The sequence below is a fragment of the Quercus lobata genome, chromosome 12 (genome assembly GCF_001633185.2).
Source record: "Quercus lobata isolate SW786 chromosome 12, ValleyOak3.0 Primary Assembly, whole genome shotgun sequence".
Classification (NCBI taxonomy): Eukaryota; Viridiplantae; Streptophyta; class Magnoliopsida; order Fagales; family Fagaceae; genus Quercus; species Quercus lobata.
The window spans coordinates 12,856,106-12,871,487 of record NC_044915.1 but is presented as its reverse complement, the minus strand read 5'-3'; the positions used below and the strand labels follow the sequence as shown (position 1 = coordinate 12,871,487).

Here is a 15,382-nt window from a genome sequence, read left to right as displayed (position 1 = left end):
TAAATACTTGTAAAATTCTATACTTGTGATGTTGGAATTGGTTTTATGGTGGGTTGTTGTGTTGGAGTAAGCGGGTGGCTTTCATGGTGTTATAAGGTGGTTTAAACTAATATTGGAAATGTTTTTCATTTCTTGCAAATGTGAATGGAACTTGTTGATTAGATATGATGAATAGTACTTTAATTGATTTCAATACTTATAAACACTCTATACTTGTGATGTTTGTGATTGGTTTTGTAGTGGATTATTAAGTTGGAGCAAGCGAGTGGCTTGCATGGTGTTATAAGGTGGTTTAAACTAATATTGAGAGTGTTTTTCATTTCTTGCAAATGTGAATAAAACTTTTTAATTAGATGTGATGAATAGTATTTTAATTGATTTCAATACTTATAAACACTCTATACTTGTGATGTTTGTGATTGGTTTTATGGTAGGTGGTTGTGTTGGAGCATAGTTAGAAATGTTTCTTATAACATAATTAATGTTTTTACTTTACAATTTTAACGAAGTATTGTTTTTATATTTGTGCAGATTTCTTATTGGTGGCTTTTAGGGGATTTACTTTTGGCATTACTTTAAGACATATGAGGACATCTTCCGTTAATTCTAAAATAGGGTTTAGTTAGAGTTATTGTATGTATTGCAAACAATTATTGTATGGAAGGAGTTTGAATTGAATACTTGTTTTATTTTTTACTTGTGGAATGTATGGATCTTTTTTTATAAATGTGTTGTTGAAATAAATTTGTTATTTAAATGTGAGGTTTTAATAATGTAATGACAGGTTATAGGTTAATATCAAAGTCATAAAAAAAATAAAAACAGAAAATAAGTTTTAGTGACGAATATTTTCGTCACAAATATAGCAACAAAAAATTGTTTTAGTGATGAAAATTTCGTCACTAAATATAGCAAAATTTTTTAAGAAATGGTTTTAGTGAGAAATTTTCGTCACTATATGTGCCTAGATTTTCTTAAAAATAGTTTTAGCGACAATTTTTTTATCATTATATGTACCTAAACATAAGTTTAGTAACGAAATTATTCGTCACTAAATATGATTTAGTAAACTAAAGTGTTTTTAGTGAGAAAAATTATCGTCACTATATGTGCCTAGATTTTCTTAAAAATAGTTTTAGCGACGATTTTTTTTGTCATTATATGTACCTAAACGTAGTTTTAGTAACGAAATTATTCGTCACTAAATATGATTTAGTAAATTAAAGTGTTTTTAGTGACGAAATATTTTCGTCACTAAATAATGTTTTTAGTGAGGAAAACATTTAGTGATGAAACGTTTTCGTCACTAAAAATTATTTTTTTAAAAAATCAAATCGGACTTTTAGTGACGAAATTTTTCGTCACCAGGACTTTTAGTGATGGGGCTACAGTGACGAAATGAGTTTCATCACTAAAAGTCCAATTTCGTCACTAAAGGTCCTTAGTGACGAAAAACTGGACTTTTAGTAACAAATTTTTTCGTCACTGAAAATACATTTTGTTGTAGTGATAGTAAATAAAAATGTGATATTAGCGATGGGTCCATATTAGAACTAGTAAGAATTTGCCATATTGGCAGTTTGTAAAAATGTTGTAAAATAGTTTGTGTTTGTAGCATTACTCTTATTTTAGTCAAACTTGATTCCTTATATGGTAGGGTATTCATCAGAACCTATTAAGATATTTTTTCATGATTTTTCCCTCCTTTTTCAGTCTATTTTCATGCCTACCACGAATTTGGGTTCCTTTAAAATTTCCTAGACTTTCTAGAGTTACTCTAATGTTTTTGTAGATAAATTGGTGGTTGTAACCCAAAGGTATTCGAGCTCTAATTGAATTTTTTTTTGGAGTTTAATTTCCTTGTAAACGTAAAAGTTTCTTCTTCAAACAAAGTATTTTGTTTCTAGTAGAGTTTCCTAGACTTTCTAGAGTTACTCTAATGTTTTTGTATATAAATTAGTGGTTGTAGCCCAAAGGCATTCGAGCTTTAATTGACAAATTTTGGACTTTTCCTTGTAAACGTAAAAGTTTCTTCTTCAAACAAAGTATTTTGTTTCTTGTAGAATTTCCTAAACTTTCTAGAGTTACTCTAATGTTTTTGTATATAAATTAGTGGTTGTAGCCCAAAGGCATTCGAGCTTTAATTGACAAATTTTTTGGAGTTTTCCTTGTAAACGTAAAAGTTTCTTCTTCAAACAAAGTATTTTGTTTCTTGTAGAATTTGTCATGATGATTAAAAATGTAACTTGTGCACTATAGTCTATATGGTTTTCACATGTTGATCATTGTTTTTTATGGGACTGTCCTATAGTCATAGAGCTCCACTATATTTCACGTACGATGGGGAAAAAATAAAAAGGAAGTACGTTTAAAAACATATGTGACAGTGAATTAATATAATTGGTAAATTTCAAAAATCTAATAAATAAATGTATGAGTTAATTAATTTTGTATGCTTTGTAATACATTAGTTTATAAGGATTATGTTAGTCAAATTTGTTGTATATATATATTTCTAACATCACTAAAAATATAATAAAACAGAAGGCACTTGTGTTTTTAGTATTTGTCCAATACACTAAAAAATTTCCATTTTGATGTTATGCGATGCCAACCTCTCCCAACTACAAAAGAAAATTGAATCGTCCAAATCCATTTCTATTACAAATTGAGGGGGGGCTTGCAAATTACAAAAGCAGCAAAGTTACAAATTTCACATGATGATAGCATCTTTCCGTCCTATATACCAAAGGACAATTGCTTCGCATTTCAAGAACTCATATACGAAAGTCCAGCGATAGTTTTTCTACGTCGACACTATAAGCCCCATGGCTTTCAGGAATGGCAACCTGACACCCTGTTTGGCATATGAGGATTCTGTGCATGAACCTACAAACAAACCATGCATTGGCTAGGGTAATTTTTTAATTAAGTCAGTACTTCATCTGTAAAGGACAGCTCAACCCCTCTAGAGTCTAGACCTCCCATTCCATGCACTCCAGCTCACACACACATAAGGATCAAATTTGGATCTTTGACCAACTTATAATGGACTGTCATGTCGCAACCATCCTATCCTTGTAGCAATCAAACCGGGACAAAGTTTTTTTGTAATGACGTTTAGCTAGTGAGGACAACTCTTCACTTCAACTCATCCTAGCTAATTCAACTTCTTAATTAGACATTAACATTAATGACTAAAACTAGACATGGACCACCATTTTGATCATCAACAAACTTAATGGTGGACTGTCAAAGACTCATTACCTTACTGTTATAATTATAGCTGTGAGTGAATTTTACTTCAACTCCTAACTTGATTCTCAACAAACAAACAAAAAAAATTATAGCTGTGAGAGAATTTTTTTTAGGTACAGTGTTGATATATCCATGACAATGTTAGTTTGTTTGAGTTGTAATATAATGTAGATATTCTAGTGCAAGACCAAGTCCAAGATTCAGCTCAAGTTAATTAAGGTAGTCCCAGATTTCTCTACAATCTCTCAATCGACTCTAGCTAGATCAATCGATCAACTCTCGACCAAGTCTCAATCGTTTGAGAATTGAGAATTCTAAACAAATCCATTAAGTCAGCTGTTTAAGTGGGATTTAGTACCCTAGATGCAAAACTATATAAGGGTACAAAAGTGTCCACTGGGGGCTCCACATGCAAGCCAGGGTGGTCACAGGACCACCCTGACTTGCACCAGACTTGCAAAAAAATGTTTATATACACACTTGTTAAAAAAATATTATATGCTGAACTAACTTATTTTGACCACCTTGATAAAAATATTGAACACCCTGACTTGAGAATAACAAAAATTTGGGTTTAATAAAAATAAGAATAATGTTACATTCACAATATTTTTACAATAATTTCACAATAAATTCAATATAGTAAGCTATTACAAATTCTAATTTGACCCAAATACAAATATTATTTTTTTACCCACCAATAACAGTTTTTTGCATAAGATTTATTGTAAAAATTTTGTAGACGTAGCATTACTCCAAAATTATTCCCCCCCCCCCCAAACATATTCTTAATCCCTTTTATAAATTAAAAAAAAAAATAACAACAATAAATATTAGCCCAAATAACAACAAACATAAACCAAACAAAAATAAGACAAGACCAAATAACAACAAGTGAACAAATTGTTATTATAAAAAAATAAAAATAAAAGATAAAAATTGTTAATCATTTAAATTTGTAGATCATTCAACCTATTCAATAAAATAATTTCTAATTTCATTTTTCCTTAAAAAATAGTACTAAGAAAAATATTGTCGTTGTGAGTTCTCTTTGATGGTGACGATAGTTATACTCTTTTTGGCTTTGCAATCACAACAATTTTGCTCTCCTTAATGACTTGACTCGCAATTGTAGCAAATATTCAAGTTATCACTTTATTAGATTTTGGATAATTTAAATTTTTTGGTGACCACTTTAAAAAAAATCCTAAAGCCGCCACTATAAGTGTCAACTAAAAAAAGATTTTTTGAGACATCAAAAGAAACCCTAAACTTTTGAATTCACCACTATCATGAGATAATCAAGTGAATTTAAAAATTGGTTGTTCGCGTGAGTGATCAAGGCTAAAGCAACAACAACTTCAGTGTGTTACATGCTTATAGTAGAGAAGAATTTTTCAAGGCAATTCTTGAAATCATAGATAAGATTCATGTCGAGAACTTCAAATTAGAAGAGTCCAAGTGGATTAGAGTAGTATGTGTTCACATCTATATAAGTTCTACTATAATTAGCAATTATTGGAAATAAGGGTTTGTTTATTTTAATTGAAAAACTTCAATTCTAATAATGAAATTTTCTTTAGGGTTGGTGGTAACCCTCGAAGTATTTTTTTTTTCTATTGGATTAGTCCATTGGTTTTTCACTTCATCAATAAATCACTGGTGTTATTTACTCTAGAGTAGTGTGTGTTCACATCTATAAGTTCTACTATAATTAGCAATTGGAAATAAGGGTTTGTTTATTTTAATTGTAAAACTTCAATTCTAATAATGGAATTTTCTTTAGGGTTGATGGTAACCCTCGAAGTATTTTTTTTTCTTTTGGATTAGTCCATTGGTTTTTCACTTCATCAACAAATTATTGGTGTTATTTACTCTAGATTAGTGTGTGTTCACATCTATAAGTTCTACTATAATTAGCAATTGGAAACAAGGGTTTGTTTATTTTAATAGTAAAACTTCAATTCTAATAATGAAATTTTCTTTAGGGTTGGTGGTAACCCTCAAAGTTTTTTTTTTTTTTTTTTTTCCCTTTAGATTAGTCCATTAATTTCACTTCATCAACAAATTACTTGTGTTATTTACTCTACTATGCATTACTTTATTTTTGTGATTTGTTTACTGTGGCTAGTTAACTGGAACTCCATAGAACATCATAATTGGTTAACTTAATAAAGTTGGTTGAATTCTGCTAAAATCAATCATTGAGGTCTAAACAATCCTATCAATAAAGTACTTTTTCATTGATGGCTGTTGGGAAGCGGCTAGCTAGCTGAAACAAATGTTAATGATGAAAAAATATGTAAATGTATAAATGCTTCTCTCTTCCATCATGGGGGAAAAACAAATTTTCTTCCTCTTTTCTTGATTGGATGGAACACAGAAGTAGTGACACTCCCTCGGTGACCATTAATTGATCTAGCTTTCCGTAGTACCAAAATTAAAGCAAATGCAAGAACTGCTCATAATCGCCTCCAAAGAATAATTTACTTTTTATTTAATCAGAAGTAATCATTAGCTATATAAAGAGAGCAAGTAGGTAACATAATGAACAAAAATTCATTTCTTTTTTAAACAATATCTGAGTTTATTTTAAAGCTTTATTGCCCCAATTTCTACTAAAGCAGAAGAAGGTGAGGGACCTTATTCCATCGATCAAAACAACGAAAACACCAAAAAGAAATTATTGATAAATGTTTATAGCATGCGCCAATAAACAAGCAAATTTCCAAACACACCAGCGGAAAAGTGAAATAGGAAAACAGCTATAGGATAGAACGATGGTAAGATCTAGTGTAAATTTATGCGCACTGGAAGCCAGAGGGGACCTTCTTTCCACAGAAGTTTAGCAGCAAGCTCAATGACAAAGGAACGTTTAGGTTGATCCCCAAGACATTAGCTTTAATGGCAGTGCAAAGGCAAACAGCGGCTTCAAGATCAGCAAGACCCCCAATGAGGCTGCAGCAAGGAGTATTAGGAGGAGTACCAACAACAAGGTGTATCAAGTCATTCAACAAGCCAGCACACACACCCAACTTAAGGGTGTCCTTGGGACAAGTGGGCTTAGTTGATGGTGGATTCTTGGGGGGAGTGGGCTTAGTTGATGGTGGATTCTTGGGCGGAGTGGGCTTAGTTGATGGTGGGTTCTTGGAGGGGGGTTGGTGTTTATGACCCTTTGATGGGGGTGGTGGGCAAGGGACATAAGTAGAGCTGACCATGGTGAAGAAAAGAAGGTTGAGGGAGAGGAAGAGGGCAGTGGAAGCTAGAGCCTTAGAAGCCATATTTCACAAAGACAACAAAAGTTTTTGATGGGATGTGAAATAAGGGAAGGTGTATAGAGGAAATGTGAATGATGAAATTGATGAAGTGAGCTAGGGGTTTTATAGGGGGAGCTCGTGGCTTTTTTTTTTTTTTTTTTTTTTTTTTTTATCTTGACCTATAGAAATTAGAATGAAAACCACATGTGGGGGCACATTGGAATGTAATACCTAGCGGCCAGCGCAACTTGGCAGTGCAGCATGAAGGATAAAACTTTTGGTGCGTCGGCCTCTGGTGCTGCAATTCGTAGTTGTCAATTCACTCTCAAACAAAGAAAATAATGTCAATGGGTGAAAAATAATATTTTGTACTTTAACTAAATGATGAAGATCAGATTGAAATTTGATAGCTAATAGTTTCCTGTTTTCTTGATCTTTGGCATTTAGTACTTTGTTCTCTTATGATGAATATGAAAAACAAAATAATTGACTAAACCATATCAAATTAGATTCTGTAAACATGATAATGTAGAAAAGATGCAGAACAGACCGTTATAACATTTCTGGACTCTCACGTGCACTTGAAATCGTCACGCAAGGCAAAAAAACACTAGTAAAAATTATAGGTCTCGGAGTTGGAATCGCATGAAATTTGGCAGGCTAAAGAGGAACGGCCTTCTAAACAATTGTCATTACTTTGCTACAAGATACCTCCTGAAAATGGCAAATTCCTTCATTTAAGCCCCAAAAACTGCAATTTTGCCGTTTATAGTAATTTTTGTTTCCTTAATAACTTTTTGCTTAAAAGTCATAATAAGGTCCCGCTTGTTTTGAAACGACCCTTAAAGTCAATAGTTTATGATTCTGTATTTAACTCAATTTTGCTATTTTTGGTAAATTTTGGTATTTTGTGACCTAATCACGTAATTAGTGCGAATTAGGGTTTCATACTTTTTCTCAGTATTTATATGTTTTGTAGCCATCAGAGGCAATTTAGACTATTAACAATAAATACAGAATTTTGTCAAATTCCTTCTCTGGTGGATTCCAGTTTATCTCCTTGTAGATTCAGGGAAAATCTCTCGTGGATTCGAGATTTACTATCAGAAGCTAATAGTTTAGTTTCTATTCCATCAAGAGAGTATCGTGTGTTCTCTCTTTAAGCTTCCGCGACATCACATGATTCAATAGTATTCTTTTTCAGGGGAAACTCTAAGCCTAGAGAAGCCATCAATTAGTCTCATTCGTAAGGGAAGCAACAAATTAGCTACACATATACATTGCTAGGTCCTTAGTTTAGTGTATTTGCAACGATGTCAAATTGTAATTCAAACTATAAGTCTTATGGGGTTTTTTTGCCATTTAACATTAAATTACTAACAATATCGTGAGTTAACAAGTATTGCAAACTATTTTGCAAAGTAGCATCTCAAGTATGTGAGTCTCGAGTTGCTTGAAGGAACTCGAGTCTTAGTTCCTCTACTTTCTTCCTCAGCTTTCTTCTTCCTTCTTTCTTTTCTTTCTTCTTTATCCAGCTTTCTTCTTCCTTCTTTCTTCTTTCTCCAGATCTCTTCTTCTCCTTTCTCAAACATCCAAACCCAATTCTCAAATATCTAAACCCAAAAATCAGAAAATACCCATTTTTCCAAACCCAAATCAAAACACAACCCCACGATACTAAAGCAGCGGACCTTTTTTTATGGTTTCGATCTCGGCATCGGAGCGGTGACGAGCAACAATGATGGCTGTGGTGTTGGGGCTTTCTATCAGCTAAGTTTTTGGCTAACATTGGGTTTGTTTTTGGCTGACTCTTTTCTTTCTCTCATACCTTGGAATTTCTCTCTTACCTTAGATGGTTGTGGTGTTGGGGCTTTCCACCAACGGAGTTTTTGGTATAGAACTCAAGCCTTAAAGGCTCGAGTTTGATAAGCAATCTTGAGTCTAAAAGATTAAAGATGCTAGTTTACAAATATGCTTCATAAGCATGCTAACTAATGAATTTGTTCTGAAAATCATGTTAAAAATAAAATAAATAAATAAAGCTCAAGTCTTGTTTGTTGAAGATGTGCATTTTAAGATCAAGATTGAAGACAAAAGAATAGCTGAAGTGAAATGATGTTTTTGTCCTAGCAATAGCTACCTTGATCAATAGAGATAAGCTAGCAATAGCCACCTCAATTAAGTCTCAATCGATTGAGATGAGTCAAACATTATTTTTATTAGGCCTACAAGTCAACTTCTAATTGGGAATTCAAGCCCTATTTCTTAGAGTATATAAGGGTTGATTAAAGTTGACCTAAACAAAGTGAAGAGAGAGTTGTTTGTGTACACTAGGGTTTCTATACCAAAGTTCTCTCAATTCACCATTAAACCAAAGATACTAAAAATATTAATATTAGTTCCTAAAAAATTGATGAAGAAGCTAAAGCCACAATATAACCACAGTGCAATTGATGTGCAAACCTCAAGATAGTCCTTAAAGTCAAGAATAGGGAGTTCATGTGGTGGGATTCAAAGTAAAAGAATCCAATCGGGTTAGAGTTGCATGTGATCATGTGAGTAAATCAATATTGGAAATAGCATTACAAATTAGGGTCAATTGATTTTTATTGTACGAAATTCAATTTTACTTAGTGAATTTTTCCTTGGGGTTGGTAGATAAACATTAATTTGGTGTGTTTTTTACATTGGTTGTTGCTGGCCATTTATTTTTCATATCATAAATATTTTGATTTGTTATTTATTTTCTTCACTTTACTTTTAGTTATATTATTTATGTTTATTTATGCAGTGAAATTAACCATAATTTATTTCAATTATACATAATTGGTTAATTAATCAATTCAGCTTTTCCTATCCCAAAAAAAAATAATAATAAAAATAAATAAATAAATCAATTCAGCTTTTCCCGTAAAAAGAATCAATATGGGTCTAAACTCCCAACATATATAGTACGTACTAAGCATGTCTCAATTACTTGTCGATATCAACTCACAAAAAAATTACTTGTTGAGATATTTGGCAGCTATGGAGTCACTAACGATACACATGTATAAAAAAACTTCAAACCTATAAGATAATTATGGCTAAATTTAGGTCCTCGATCTATCATGTGATTATGGCTACCGGTTATTAGCGGTTCGCTCGCTTCTCAAAAAACAAAAAACGTTGCTCACTCAAAACCGGTTATATATTGACTACAATTCAGAATGCTAGCTAGAGACGTCCAAATCATTAAGCATGGGAGGCCCTGATATAACAAACATGACTCTAATTCTATTGTAATTATATTGTTCTTATGTCGACACACTGCCAATTATTCTTATGTCGACACACTACTATTCATGCACCAAGAATCAAGATGTCCTCTTTGAGATGCTTTGGGCATTGATGTTACACATAGTTTAGACATGATCTTGTGGTACCGATAACTTTGACCTCAATTTTCAATTCTAGCTATGGGAGGCTCAATATATATTAATATCCACCCACTAGCTAGTAGCTACAATATAATATGACAAACCTATCCGTGGTGGTGTTAATCAATTGTCAAGGTCTAGCATAGTTAGATTTGACATTGAATGCTGCATTGTGACCTTCCTTATCAAAGTCTCATTCTAGAGCATTAGTGTCTGATGATGCTGAAAATCGTCAGTAAGTCACACAGTCCTCACGTACTCGAAATGACACCTACGCAACACAGAACAAGAATATTTTAGGAGAGTACCAGTGTGGTACCGGTCAAAGACCCTCTGAAGGTTAAGTTAGAAAACTTTCACAACTCTAGAGTGCCAGAGCTGAGAAAAATTATGCGTACCTTATTTTTTGAAGGCTTGAGGTTTTTATAGTATAGCAGAATTGACTTCTATTTCTTGGGCAAGAAGGTATCTCCTTATGGAGAGGATCCCAATAAATGTACGTATTTTGTGGGATTCTTCTCATATAGGGGTTCCTTGACCAGGGTCAAATGTATAGTGCAAGATATTTTCATTTAGGATTCCTTAGAGTTCACTTAACCCATGTGGGTGCCACGTGGCCTTGACATCAATCGCCCTCGTGTCCATACACCAAGGATTCCATTCGCATAGGACTACCCGTCATGCATTCTTTCCGTCCAGAACCTCGATCCGTCGTCTTACATAATTTAGTGCCGTCAGGCTCATGTATCTATTATGCTTTGATTTTTATCCCCTTTAGCTGCCCCCTCACTCCATAGGTCCATCACTTTCCTTTACGGACGGACCTATGGAGTGACAGTCTAACTCATCTTTTAAGGAACGTACTTTGATTGACAAACTAGACTAGCCTATGGCCATAAATGTTGTAGGGGCACATGGCATGTTTTTAGTGGTTAATCACTCGGACCGAAGCGTCCCTTTGTCTTTTATGTCGTTCCCTCTATATCTACACACACTCCTTTACCTTTCATTTTTACTTTTCTCAACGAATTTACAACTAGAGCGCTACCATCATCCTTACTAAATTGGCATACCGTCTACTCCGTGCAACTGTCAGCCACTCCTTGTTACTTTCTCCAACCGGTAAGTATTTTTACCTTATGTCGAATTTCTTTGCTACTTATTTAAACTTTTGCACCCCTGTCATCTATGTAGACCGTCAGAGTCTTAGGGTTTATCCATACACGTAGGTGACAGATGTCTAGTGCGTGGAGTGAACAATCGTGTTTCCGCAAGGGAGCAGGCTATGATAAGATGTTTCCGTCAGGTCTTAATGACCCCGGCACCTCAAGTGATGAAAGGGAACCGTCGGCCACCTCTCCTTCGACAGGGGATGAGGACATGGACGTGGATGGGTCGGAGGGATACTCAAATGGTGATGATGTAGATATTGGTGAACCCCCTATTCGGTCCGTCGTAGGCCCTAATGGATTTAGGAAGTTCATTATGCTACCATTATGGAAAATAAATGACTTCAACTCCTCCGTCAAACAAACATACTTCAACACGCTTAGGGAGAAGTACCAAATACCCATCAACATCCCAATGCCTCTACCTTTTAAGCATGAAAAGTGTTACTACAAAGGTGTAGAAGACGTCGGAGTGTATGAGCAGCACCTGAAAGTGGGACTTTGGTTCCCCTTAAGTGCTCTTCACCGTCATCTACTACAGTACCTTAGACTGGTCGTCACCCAAATCTCTCCAAATGCCTAGAGAGTCTTCCTAGGTGCGGAAGTCCTGTACGGAGTCATGTCTGACGGGGCACGCAGAATGACGGTGGAAGAGTTCTTCTACCGTCAATCTGAGATTACTCAATCAAAAGGTATGTACAGTTTCGTGCCAAGGAGACCATTGTTCAGGTTGGTGTGCGACACCCCAGACTCCAACAGAAACTGGAAGATTCGTTATTTCTTTATTCAGGGGGACAATTGGATGTGTCACCCAGGTGACGAAGAGTACATGCCAGTAAGCAAAACCTGGGATATCATGCTCCCGTCTGGTATGTGTCTGTCTATATTAGGCTTTTATTCCCTTGTGTTTATTTGATATTCTAACCATTTCTTTTTGCAGCTAGGGACCATCCTCAAGTCACTCTTGAAGAGTGGAGCTTTTTGGAGAGGATCTTCATGACCACTAAGTTGTCGGAGAGGTTGTGGTCAAAACTGGTAACCTTGGATACCCTCCACTGGTACTGTGACAGTCCTGAACCAATCAAGGCTACTTGTCACTACAACAAACGAATACACACACATAAGTCCATCACCTCATACTTGTTTTCTTTTTTTCTTTTTGGTAAATTACCCAACTCTTTTCACCCGTCCATCTTTATGCAGAAATGGAGGAAAGTAAGAGAAGGGCCTTCATAAAGCAGCAAGCTGCTGTGAAGAAAAAATAGGAGGGAAGTTTGCCTCCTAAAGCTGGGGGTCAAGCTAACCCGTCCATGAAGAGAAAACCATCGGTGAAGACCGACCGTCCTCCAAAAAAGCCCAAAGTTACACCAGAGTTAGCCGTCAAGTTAAAGGCTGAGACAAAGAAGACGGCTACTCCGCCCGCCCAAGGGAGGGGCAAGGGACTTATGACGAGTCATGTTCCAATCACTGAAAAACCACCCGTCCTCCTCCACGAGGATTCCCGGTATGCACTTGAGCAACTTTCGTCCATCATCACTACTAACGATTATGAGGACTTAAGCAACCATGCAACCAAAGCTATAAGGGAGATGGGTCTTTTTAGCATTGCATAGGTAACTGTGTCCATCTCTCTTTCTTTCAAATTGCCTCGTTATATTCTAACCCTCTTTTGTTTCCAGGCGATGCTAATGATGAAAGGGTTAATGGGCCGTTGCCTATCCCACGAGACGACACTGGACCATGTCAAGGCAAAGGCACAAGCAACGAAGGCGAAGCTGGGGGAGTTGAAAGCCTAAAAAATGGTCCAGGAAAAGAAATTGCCTTATCAAAGCAAGTCCGAGGTGAGCTAGAGAAGCAAACAAAGGTGCTGAAGCAGGTCCTTGAGGATAAAGAAAAAGAGATTAAAACTGTTAAGGATCAACTCCGTCGGGCCAAGGAAGACGCGATACGGGAGTATCGCGACTCCAACGCCCTCCTGGCGAAGCTCGGTGGCTCTTTTGCAAATAGCTTTAACAACTGCTTCCGTCAAGTCAATGCTTCTTTCCCAGACCTAAACCTGTCCCATGTTTCCATTGATGCCTAGGCCCAGACTCCAGCTCAACCCGTCCATTTCGAGAGCACTGATGAATTATTTGCTAATGATGCCCTTGTTGACGACCCTCACGGTGATGGAAAGACTGCTCCTTTTGAAATCCAAGTCGAAGCTGAAGGAGAGGAGGCATGTCCACTTGATAGGGACCAGACGGTTGAAGAGAGGCATGATGAAACCCCTGTTATTCAGTAGTAGTTTTTATTGTTACCTCTTTACTTTGTGTATTATCACCTTTTTTTTTTATATGGGGAAAACAATTTTTATTCCTTCCGTCACCCCTGTTTTTGGGTGTTTGTAAACAATTTGCCTTTCACAAGCTATTTACTTATTGCTCCTTGTTTCTTCCATTTATATATATTTATATATATATATATATATATACCAATTTAGATATCTTAATGCTTTCGTCAATTTCATGGGATGGAGTCATTAGTTGGATCCGTTCGTTTTGTTGGTTAACTCTTGAATCTTTCCTTGGGGTGCCTTCATATACTTAGTGACAATTTTGGTTGCAATTGAGATGAGCCCGTCCATGTGTGGATCTAGTATGAACTCGTCCATGTTTGGACTTAGTATGAACTCGTTTACTTACCACTTTTTGGCCCACCCTTTGAGATGAACCCGTCCTAGCATGGAATTGACAAATATAAGTGATCCATTTAGGGTGAATTCATTCTCTTTACCGACTTGATTGATATAAGTCAACCCTCCAAGATGGACTCATCTAGGTTGGACCCGTCTACCTTGTGGGCATTAATAATCTCAAATCACCCCCTTTAGGTGAACCCGTCCATTTTGGATTCAATGTTTTCAATCATCCCTTTAGGGATGAGCCCGTCCACTCTGGACTTAACAATTTCAAATCATCCCTTTTGGGATGAGCCCATCTATTTTGGACTCAATATTTTCGATCATCCCTTTTAGGATGGGCCCGTCCACTTTGGACTTAATAATTTCAAATCATCCCTTGTGGGATGAGCTTATCTATTTTGGACTCAAAATTTTCAATCATCCCTTTTGGGATGAGCCCGTCCACTTTGGGCTTAATAATTTCAAATCACCCCTTGTAAGATGAACCCGTCCACTGTGTGGACTTAACAACTTCAAATCATCCCTTGTGGATGAGCTTGTCCACTGTGTGGACTTAATTTTTTCAAATCACCCCTTTGGGATGAACCCGTCCAGTGTGTGGACTTTAAATTTTCAAATCATCCCTTGTGGGATGAGCCCATCCACTTTAGACTTTATAATGAACATGTAGACACGTAGATAGCATACATATGACATTTCTAAATAACTCCTCTTATTATGGTAAACATGCGTGTAAAAATTGTTCTAAAAAACCTGCCCTTCGGGCTTAAAAGAAACTGTAGATAACAAAAATTTAACTAGAAAGCAATAAAATGGAAATGAGGAGTATTATTATTGTCCATGTTGTTGCCTACTAGTAGTACTTCTTCAGGTGCTCTGTGATGGTGTCACAAAAAACATCAACTCCTGAACTCGTCCATATGTCTCGTCCAACGAAAGACAAGCTAGGACAAACCAAACAAGCGAAGTGATCGTCCCAAGCGTCCTGGCTAACCTCGTCCGTCTTTGGACGGACAAGATCCCATAGGAATCTTACCCATCATCATTTGGACAAAGGGCGAGCCGTCCTAGATGGTCTCATCCGTCTTTAATAAAAGATGGACGAGTTCACCATTGAATGGGCCGTCCAACCTAGGTAACTTCCATAGCGGTTATGGAAGTTACCCCCAATTCTCCGGACTCCTCGACATTAGGAACGGTTATTAAACAGATAACCGTTCCACACATACTATATAAGGATTCTTCGATGAAGGGTAAGTGATTCAAACATTTTTATTTAAGAGAATACTCCTTCCTTACAGAGAATTCCAAGTTTACTAACTTCATCATCGGAGGACTTTTGGCCGATCCCCACCGGTCTCCTCTGATTCAGTGTTGTTGTTTCACAAGATATAGCCCAAAGATCATCATCGTTCGAGACTTGTCAACCTATTGGTATCCAAGGAATTATCAGTTGGCGCCGTCTGTGGGGAGAGATTGTTTTACAGTTTACTTTTCTGTGACAAAAGTTTGATGGTCAGGACTAGATCGAAGGCTACTAACCCAGGCCATCAGGGAAGCAGCAACCCTCATCGCAATCGCCAGTCTGCACCAGTC

General features: G+C 36.1%; 1 protein-coding gene across 1 annotated transcript; it reads right to left on the bottom strand.

Moving 5' to 3' along the window:
- Positions 1-5,932: 5,932 nt before the first annotated feature.
- LOC115971978 (14 kDa proline-rich protein DC2.15-like) lies at positions 5,933-6,606 on the bottom strand. Its single transcript, XM_031092108.1, has one exon. The coding sequence runs from the start codon at positions 6,537-6,539 to the stop codon at positions 6,060-6,062; it is 480 nt and encodes a 159-aa protein (XP_030947968.1). The 5' UTR covers positions 6,540-6,606; the 3' UTR covers positions 5,933-6,059.
- Positions 6,607-15,382: the final 8,776 nt, after the last annotated feature.